Source organism: Setaria italica, chromosome V, assembly GCF_000263155.2.
Source record: "Setaria italica strain Yugu1 chromosome V, Setaria_italica_v2.0, whole genome shotgun sequence".
NCBI classification, from domain to species: Eukaryota; Viridiplantae; Streptophyta; class Magnoliopsida; order Poales; family Poaceae; genus Setaria; species Setaria italica.
The window spans coordinates 5350728-5361202 of NC_028454.1; the positions used below are offsets into that span (position 1 = coordinate 5350728).

Sequence of the window (10475 nt, forward strand, 5' to 3'; positions counted from 1 at the left end):
AATTAGGCTTAATAGATTCGTCTCGCGAATTATACTCCATCTGTGCAATTAGTTTTGTAATTAACCTATGTTTAATACTCCTAATTAGCATCCAAACATCCGATGTGATAGGTGTTAAACTTTAACAGGGTGTTCCCAAACACCCCCTGAATTTCCTCCCGGCGCCGTGTCCTGTCCACCCGCCATGCCGCCCGTTCAATTCAACGCTCGGCCTGCTGCTGGCGAACGGGAGGGGGCCGCGCCAACTGGCTGGGGAGGACGTGGCTGTGACCGGAGAGCCGGCCGCCGCCCGCCGCCCGCGCGAGGCCGCCAGCTAGCCGCGGGGGCCGGCGAGAAGGACAGGCGTCGCGGACCCGTCAACGCAGACGGAACGGAACGCTTCAAAAACGTGGCGCGGCCGCGCTCGCGGCCGTGGACCTCATGCAATGGTTTGGACTTTTGGACATGGGCGCGGTTGCCACGGTCTCAGAGAGCAGAGACCGGGAGGAGGGCCGGTGGTCTGGTCGACATGGTGGCTAGAAATTGCGCCGGGTATTTCGATCAAGTTGAGCACCGGATGTTAGATTTTTTCTTTAATTAGTTTATGAGTAGGTAGAAAGCTTTCTCCTTCTTTTCGGTCGTCACTGCTTACAGAGCTGTTTGGTCGCTAGCACCACCGACCTTATAATTTGGAAACCGTAGTCCTGTTTCGTTCGAGCTCCGTCGCCTTCAACTCATGTTAGTAACCAATTACGTTGATAATTGCGACTCTTTCGTGAAGGGGTGAATTCTTGGAAGGGCCAACCCCCTAAGGAATATCTGGACATATCCTTTCACCATGTATAAATATGTAACCACACCATTATTTAATGAAGAGAATTATCAGATTCGTTCTTTCAATCCCTTCCTATTTTCAACAATTTTTTTTCAAAGTTCTTCCGGAGATTATATAAACACTCCTGGAATGACGCAACACCTGCTCGCTAAGCGCTGCAACTGCAAATAAGCCAAGCAGATCGATAAACTGCAGCTGAGCATTGCCCGGGAAGAAAGAACCCGGTAGTAGTACCGTCACCACCGCCAGTAGATCTGGTTAACCAATGATGGTTTATGGATAAGACCACCTCCCATGTGACGTCCCGCAGCCCTAGCTTAATACTAAACCGCCCGGCCAACCATCACGAGGGCTCATGATGACACACCGCTGCCTAATTAATCCGACATTAAACTAACAAGCCACTGACGCTACTCCACTCCGCTCGCGCCAGCAGCAGTAGATGATGAGATCCCTTGGCAGCTAGATGGCGACCTGTGTGCCTCGGGCCCCGTGCACAGGGCAGCACCGCGGCTCTGGCTTTGTTGTTGGGGTCGCCGACGACGTGGGGCTCGCACTTTGAGGCCAGTCAACCCGTGATTAGCGTTGCGATTTCACCGTCGCTCGAGTCACCCCTACCCAGGCGCAGATGGCCAAAAAGAAAAAGGGAGGGAAGGCTCGCGCAGCTGTGGGAGTTTGTGGTGGTGGCCGTGGATTCGGGGACAGCGCCCTGGATCCGCGCGACCGCTGTTCCCCCCGCAGGCCGAGAGCGGCGAGAGCCGAGAGCGTTCGTCGATGCTCGATGAATCACCCGTCGTCCGTTAGCGCGTGGCGATCGACGCGACGGGACGCGCTGTCACCGTGTCACGTACTAGGCGAGTATCTCTATCCCTGCCACGCCGGCCGCCGGCCGCCAGCCGGGCGGGCAGCCGACACAGGCGTGCTGCTCCGTTGTACACCGGCACCGTCGGCGTGTACTGAGGGCAGTGGTAGCGTACGAGCAGTATGTAGGACAGTAGGAGTATGCGACCTCTGGTGGCACTCTCTCCACCGCACTCTGTGTCTGTGTGGTCTTGTCTCGGGGCGGGTCCAGTACGTACGAAAAGCCTGAGAGAGATGCCCGGCCAGCCGCCTGGGCCCGTTCTGGTTCTCGTGTCGTGCCCTCCAACCTTATCTGTCCGTGTGCGTGTCAGGCAACGGTCCTGACTCCTGACGGTAATCAACGTTTTACACGTTGATTTAGGCAGCAGGAATGGAAGTTAACCCGCAAGCTTACCTCAGAAAAGAAAGAAGTTGACCTGCGAGGCGAGGCCGCGCACGGGAATGCTCGGTCGGGGTGAGGAGGCACTCACCAGCCGTTCCACGTATGAGCACACGCCGCCGGACCGCCGGTGCCTGGTGAGAGCTACCGGACTCATGGGCGCGCCGCTGGCCGTGCCGGGCGAGGGCGAGTACGCGCGGCTATCGCTTCAAGCCTCTTCAATCAATCAGTCAGTGGATGATGCAAACGGCCAAGCGGCAACGCTGTTCGGTCGACGTTTCGTCGTTCCTGCTGCAGTGGCAGTGGCAATGGCCGGCCGGGCGAGGGCCCAACCGCCATGCCGCTCGTCGGCCACTCGGTTTGCGTTCGGCCACGCGACAGTCCGCCCCCGCATTTCTTTTTTATCCTCTTTATATGGGCAGAGTTTGGCCCATCCGCACATGACCGGGATCATGGTGATGATGGGCTGAACCCTGTAAAGGAGAATTAGGGTGGGCTGGGCTTTAGGACTAGCTTTCGCTCGTATGTGGGCCGAGCCCAAATGCTGCGGCTAACACGCGCGCACGAACACGACGTACCTGTGACTCTTTTACTCTCGACCTTTTTTTTCCACTCTTCAGAGAAAATCAACACCCCTTATTTCGGGGGTGCTACGGGGCTCATTTGGCCGGGCCACGTCACCTTTTTTTTTTCCGTGGCCGTCGGATCGCGGCCGATCGTGGGGTCTGGGGGCTGCCACCGGCGCACGCAGTTTTGTGAAAAATCCTTCAGATTTTCCGCTAATCGATTTCAGATCCAGGGGAGGTCCTCCGTAGTGAAGGCGTTTGTTTTTTCATACGCAGCACTCCTGCGTTCCAAAAATTACTACATCAAGAAGAGAAAATTCGAAAATCATACCGATTTTATAGAAAGACACCAACTTAGCATTTTGCGAAGACCCCCCACCCCTTCCCCATCCGCCCTCAACGCGTGCCCACGGCTCGAGCTGCCACCTCTCGAGATCCTGGGCTACGTGCCCTCATCCCACTGCCTAGAAGTCTCTCAAGCTCTCCCGTTTCCTCTCCATCTCCACCGGATACATCGCCGCATTCCACGGCCGCGGGCGCGATGCACCCTTTGCCGTCCGCTTGGTCAACAGATATTGTCGTCTTGGGAAGATATATTAATTAATTAAAGAAATGGTATTCTTTAGTTATCCAGCGTGTCATGATGCTTCCATCTTGCAACCTGTGTTGGGGAAGAGGTGTCTCTTCGTGTCATTTCTTGACCCGTCTCTATTCTGTACTTCTGTCATTCTGTGAACCTTTTTCATGTTATGTAACTTTGTTCAAGTTGCCTTTGTTGACACAAAATGTTTTTTTTGCTTGTGTACCTTATTTCTGAAATGAACCCAACATCTAATGCAACCTGTACAACTGTGTTATAGTCACAAGCTAACAATAGGAATTAATGATGTTGTTTGCATGGTGCTACCAACAATGCTAGCGATGTTGACTCATCTGTCTCCAGGAATACCTAACTCACAATGGATTATAATTCTTTTTAGCATCTGCTGCCATTAATTGGGCATGCACATGAACGGAGATATTGTACTATACCTACTGGTTATGGCAGAGAAAGTTTAAATTGGGATACAACAATCTCATTGGAAAATTTACAGCATATTTGGAATTCTAAGAATAGCTGCTGATCACCAATTTCTTTCTAGTACGCAAGTTCATGGCTTTGTGGCCTTCTAAATCATGTCTATCTGGTGCCTGTGGTTTAGGTCTGGGGAACAATCTGGAAGATTTACATTACCACTCCATATCGATGTTATTTTTTCTGACTTGGTCATATTCTTTCTTTGATTTGTTAGATTTGATGCCAAAAGCATGCTGGAGAAGCTACGGAACAGAAGAGTAGTATTTGTTGGTGATTCGATTGGAAGGAACCAATGGGAGTCTCTACTTTGTATGCTCTCTACTGCTGTTCATAACAAGAGTTCAATCTATGAAGTTAATGGGAGTCCCATCACAAAGCACATGGGGTTCTTGATTTTCAACTTTAGAGACTACAACTGCACTGTGGAATACTACAGATCCCCTTTTATAGTTGCTCCAGCTGGAGCCCCTGAGATTGTTAAGTACACAATTCGAGTGGATGCCATGGATTGGATGTCTGACCGGGGTAAGTGGAAGGATGCTGATGTATTGATCTTCAACACTGGGCACTGGTGGAACAATGAGAAAACAATAAGGGGGTAAGGATAAACTTCTTGGATTATGAACTTAGTAGTATTCTGTATTTCTGTGCTTCACTTGGCAGCAATTCTTTTAAGAATTCAATGATCTTTACTAAGATGGAATTGATATACCTTCAGCTACTTCTTATTTTAGTAATTTCTTAGAGAAATAGCTATCTCCATACCTCAAAGTTTTTTAATGCAAAATTGTTTTGATTAGTAGAAATGTTACCATCAGGTTCAAGAATTCACCTTTCAATTTCAGACTTGATGTATTTCACACTGGTACCAGTGATTTGACAGCACTTCAATTATGTTGAAAATCAGGGGTGCCTACTTCCAAGAAGGCGATGAGGTGAAAATGGATATGACTGTTACAGATGCTTACCGAAGATCAATACATACATTGTCCGATTGGCTTCACTGAGAAGTTAACACAAGCAAGACCCATGTCATCTATCGTACATATGCTCCTGTGAATTTCAGGTCTGTATAATTGCTCAGTTAGCAGTGAGTCGGTGATCACCTGCCTCATCTGTTTCCTTTCTCAAGAACGAGTTGATAGTGTTTGAGATTCTTTTATGATATGTTCAAAGTAAATCACATTACTGTGAAAAGTGCTTGAAGCCTTTAGCAGCACTCATATTTTCCTATTCATTATTCTGAAAGCTATATCAAAATACATTATCAAGATTTTTTTTCCAGTGAATATGTTAGACTGTCTCTTTAACTAGGAGTCATCCATATGTTCTGCAGAGGTGGTGACTGGAAGACTGGACGGAGCTGTCACTTGGAAACTCTTCCAGATTTGACTCCACCCGAATCGCTGGAAGAATGGGATGATCTGCTTAAACCTGTGAATGATGTTCTAGGGAACAATCTGAGACCCAAGCTTTCTGGTTTAGATATGCTGAATGTGACGCAGATGACAGCTCAGCGGAAAGACGGCCACCTCTCGGTATACCTAAGCCCTTCAGGACCCGTCCCTCGCTACAAACAGGATTGCAGCCACTGGTGCCTGCCAGGTGTCCCGGATACCTGGAATGAGCTTCTATACGCCCTCGTCATGAAAAGGCATACGAAGACGGATCAGAATCTTTCCTTTTCTGGCACTATAACCCCGAACACTGGCTGATAATGACGGTCTGCTAAATGCTCCCTGTCTGAAAGTCTGAAGTGGGAGGTTGTAACTGGTAAGGTAAATGCGGCAGCTGGTCATTGGCAAAGCAAGCTTCAAAGTCATCCTGAGCGATGACACTGTTGATTGATCACGTACCATTTAGCTAGGATGCCAGAATGGCGAGACACATTTTTGGACAGTGGGTGTCAGTTTGCAGGAAGCTGCAGCACCCTGCCGTGTCTGTACATGTCGAGGTTGGCGAATAGCTGAGCAGAGGTAGAAGACTGTGTTCAGCTTTTAAGGAAAACGGTATGTTTCATGCGGAGGCTGTTAGTGTTAGCGGTGGTGATTGGTGAACATAGCTTAGCTAGGGGCGCTACATTGGAATGATGTAAATATACAGCGGCGGCAGCGAAAATGGCAATGGTTTTTGTCTGAAGCTCACCGCAGATGTTAGCTGCATGTGATTCAAGAATTTGTAACTGCAATATTTCCTCTACCGCTCGATCTGCATGGCTCTTTATATTTCGTGCCTGGTGATGATCTGCATTTTATTTTTACACAATGAAGTTTGGATGTGCAAGTTGAAGCTCCTGTCCAGAGGTCTCTGTCTTAGGGCAGGCACCTCTTAAAAGAATGTGAAGCGCGTGATGCAGCAGCATCATGCATGATAGCATGGCCCCGATGGCGATTTGGTGGGCCGGTACGGTGGAGCTTACCTACCAGTGGGCTCTTGGGCCCAAGAAACTGTAAGACCTCCCCCCTGATCGAAGTCGTCTTCATCTTCTCGCCTTCTTCCCTGCGTACGGGTACAGTACAGATGCTTGTGTCGTCCCCATCGTCAAATTTTGTTCTACAGGCTCACCCAACCCCGGATCCATGGTGGGTGGACTGATCCACTTTGATTTGAATTAAATACTCTGCACTGCAGCACGTCAGTAAATTCACCATCCAACCCGTGCAGCCTAGAAGTTTCCGCAGTCTCCCGGCCAGACACCCGCAGCGATGGCCGCCGTCGAAGAAGATGCGGCGCCTGCAGCTGCCGCCGCCGCTGGTGAGTCCCCTCCTCGCTCCGAGGAACTACCTCTCCGTCTATACCTCGCCCCCACGCGTGGCCACTGCTCCGTGGAGCTCCCTGTTGGCTTGCTGGCTCACCTCACTTGGGGGCTTGGGGCTCTTTGTTTTGGATATCTGTCTGCGCTTTCTGTTGGGATTTGGAAGATTAGAGCAAGTTGGGCGCTACTTTACAATGAGACGGTTTCGAATTCTGCTTTTCACAGCTGCTGCAGGACAGTTTCCAGAATTGTAATGTGGCTAGATAGTGAAATTTGGACTCTCTATCGAGATGGCGAGCAGTTTCTGAATCCTCATCTCTGTTTTCCTCTTGGTTCTTCTTTCTCCGATTCTCAGGCTCCAGTGATAATGAGATAACAGTGGAAGAGGCCTCTTTTGTGCATACTGAACCTCCCCAGGATGGCAGTGCCCCACCCGTGGTCTCGTCTGATATGGAGGTCCTTCGTGATAAAGTTAGGAAACAAGTCATCAAAGAAGGCCATGGCAAGAGACCCTTAAAGTTTGCGACGTGCTTTGGTGAGCAATGGCATAAATGGTCCGTTCCAGTGCTTGGGATGTTAGTTTCTACTTTCTAGATAAGACTAATATGCTGCGTGAGCCATATATTCTATTCTATTATATTCATATCCCGTTTGTGTTTGTTTGCACTGTTTCCCCCTCACAACAATTTGGGGCAACATATATAACTTTACATGTTCATCAACTTCGTTCTCTTTCGCATGATTATGATCATGAGATGCTAATGGCCTTGCTTGCTTTCAATGCGAATAACATTTTTACTTCTGAAATGGGAATATGTAAACAAGTTCTCCATGTATAGGCTGCTCTCAACAAAAACAGACTAGATACTTTGCCATGTAAACTAGTGGAGGGCTGGAAGCTTAGAGTTCTTGATATTTCATACTACTTGTGCCTTCCTGTTACTCTTTTGCATTCACCGAGTACTAATATCTTTTGCTGGTACCTATTCAGTTTGTTGCTCTAGTGCTGATGTCAATTTTCAAAACATCAGGTTTCATCATTTTTCTATTTATCAAAAGTGACCCACATCTCCTTTTCTGTTCATCGACTCATCGAGTAACAACACCTATTTTTATTTCTAGTCTAATGATCATGTCAATTCTCAAAAGTTCAAATTTGATCCTTCTTTTGTTGAAAGTTGCTTAATTCTGTCATCGCATGTCAAAGGTTTTGCTATTGGAATGAAGCATGCACATGCATTTTGATCTAGCATTATGACAAGTGCTTCAAAGGAGAACAACAGTGAATTGACCTTTTCTTTTCTGAATCTCGTGTCGCAGTGCACTATAGAGCATGGGTTTAAGGATCATCTCATAAATTTGAGGATACGTGGCAGGAACAGCATCCAATTGAACTAGTACTTGGAAAAGGTGCCACAAAAGTCACTTCACTTATCCTATACTCAATTTTGCTCGGCCGCATGCAATTTCATCCATCAACTCCATAAATTTTAACAGCTTACTTTGCATGCTATTATGATTTTCTAGTACAATGATGATGGCTCTTATCGAGGATCTCATAGCTAGTTACCCACCCAGCAACTTGCCTTGCCTGCTATTAATTGGTTAATGTGTTGTGAGATGAAAGAGTGAAATATGCATTACTCATTTCTGATTTGTACCTCTTTATGTGGCATTGCTCAGCAAGCCTACAGGTACTGGGTAACTAACCTGAGAATTATATGAGCACCATCAGTAGCACAGTAGTGTTTATGAATGATAATTGCCTATGGAGTAACTTTCTAAAGCTTTTTACTCCAACAGAGAAAAAGGAAATGTCTGGTTTAGGCATTGGTGTCAGCAACATGAGAAGTAGGGAGCATGCGTTGGTGCATGTTGGTTGGGAGCTAGGCTATGGCAAAGAAGGAAGCTTTTCATTCCCAAATGTCCCTCCAATGGCAGACCTTGTTTATGATGTTGAACTTATTTGATTTGATGATATCAAAGAGGTATGCAAATAAAGTTCTCCCACCTCCACCCCACATAATGCTTTAGTCATTATTATTTTGAAGAGTAGGCTGAAATTATTCGTATTGATTAGCATTACTTGCTTCTCAAGTTGGGAACTTTCAAATCATGATAAACTGTGAATCAGGGGAAAGCCCGAAGTGACATGACAGTTGAGGAGAGGATTGCAGCTGCAGACAGGAGAAAGATTGAAGGCAATGAGTATTTCAAAGAAAAGAAGTTTGAGGAGGCCAAGCAGCAATATGAAATGGTTAGTGGCATTCTTTACTTTTGGCATGCAGCATGCTTGTAGTTCTCGCAGAATTCTGATTTCAGTCCTCTACTTGTTCCCTTTTACAGGCAATTGCGTACATGGGAGACGATTTCATGTTTCAATTGTTTGGCAAGTACAGAGACATGGCCTTGGCTGTGAAAAATCCATGTCATCTCAACATGGCTGCATGCCTTATCAAACTAAATAGATTCAATGAAGCTATTGTTCAATGTAGCATCGTACGTTATTCTACCATGCTCATGAGTACACTCAGTTGTCAATACATGATTTACATCTATGAGTGCATTTTTCTAGTTTGCGTAGATGTTCACATAAACTATACATGATTTTATGTTCTGACGTTAAAAACATGTCTGTTTAAAAATGATGTAAAGACTTGTAGCAACTAAGCTCATGTGGCCTAAATGAATTCAGATATCAACATGCAAGGTTCTGCATTACAGTTATCAAACAGCTGATTTTGCACCTTTTTCATTTTTTTTAAAAGTGCCAATTTTATGATGATTGATCAATTGAACAATCCCATGTTCCTACTGCAAAATTACCCTGCTTTGTCTGGAAAATTACTGATTTGATGGCTGATCCTTTCTGTAATCTTATTCTTCAGGTCTTGTCAGAGGACGAAAGTAATGTGAAAGCACTGTTCAGGCGAGGAAATGCTAAATCTGAACTTGGCCAGACAGAATCCGCCAGGGAGGATTTCGAGAAAGCGAAGAAATACTCCCCAGAAGACAAGGAGATCCTTCGGGAGCTCCGGTTGCTCGCGGAACAAGACAAGGCTCTGTACGAAAAGCAGAAGGAGCTGTACAAAGGTCTCTTTGGGCCAAGGCCTGAAGTGAAACCAAAGAAGGCAAACTACCTGGCTATTTTCTGGCAGTGGCTGGTGTCCTTGATTCGTTATCTGGTTCGGATGTTCAAACATAAGATTGAGTAGGGTAGTTTACCTGGAAATTGTTTAGAATTGGTGCTCGAGATTCCGTGGCCATGATGACCAACCTCGTACTATAAAACTGGAATTTCTGCTGAACTGTAATCAACCTTGTACTTGAGCAGTGAACTTTTCAAAAATGTATTTGAGCAGTTGGGATCAAATATAGTTGTTACGAACTCTTTACAGTGTTGTATAATGGCCAACCTTGGAGACAAAATACATACATTCTTTCAGCTGAAGTTTCAAAAAGCTTTTTATGACACTGAATAATACAGTTTTCACATTTTAAATTATGCTAGTAACATAGCAATAATACTGTCTCACTTCAGCTCTAAATTTCATTCTCCTGTTGATGCTGTTACAATTGAAACTGCAGTTGCTTGCAGAGGAGCACAAAATCTCAGTTCATTGCTACGGCATTACAACCATTCTATTTTTTTCTAGAATACGCAGGAGAGCTGCGCATCATTCAATTAAGAAGAAATAGATAGTAGTCATACAACGCGGGTTGAAACCGGGCGCACGCACACGGTAGCAGGGATCCTAGGGGCTAATTACGCGAGAAGGGAGCTCCTAGACAGTAAACGACCAACACCATCGGTCGAGATAGCGTCACAAACTATGAAAATGCCATCCTACACTAGACAAGCAGTGCGTCCCAGCCGTGAACCAGAGCGCCGCTTCCTCCGCGACTGCTGCTGCTAGCTGTTGCGGCGTCCGTTGTGGATCTCTGTTGAAGACTTGACTGTCTCGCTCTTTCCAAATTCGCCAAGAGACCAAGATAGTTGTGGTGTCGATCCCTTTCTTCCT

The 10475-nt window shown here is 46.5% G+C and overlaps 1 protein-coding gene and 1 pseudogene across 1 annotated transcript; both read left to right on the plus strand.

The window, feature by feature from the left end:
• Positions 1-2209: 2209 nt before the first annotated feature.
• Positions 2210-5413, plus strand: LOC101777744 (protein trichome birefringence-like 10). The gene is given in 4 exon segments (XM_022826609.1): positions 2210-2283; positions 3913-4296; positions 4606-4764; positions 5035-5413. Coding segments are annotated over 4 exon segments (996 nt in total).
• A 742-nt stretch (positions 5414-6155) lies between these two features.
• LOC101774484 lies at positions 6156-9904 on the plus strand (annotated as a pseudogene).
• The last annotated feature ends 571 nt before the right edge of the window (positions 9905-10475 follow it).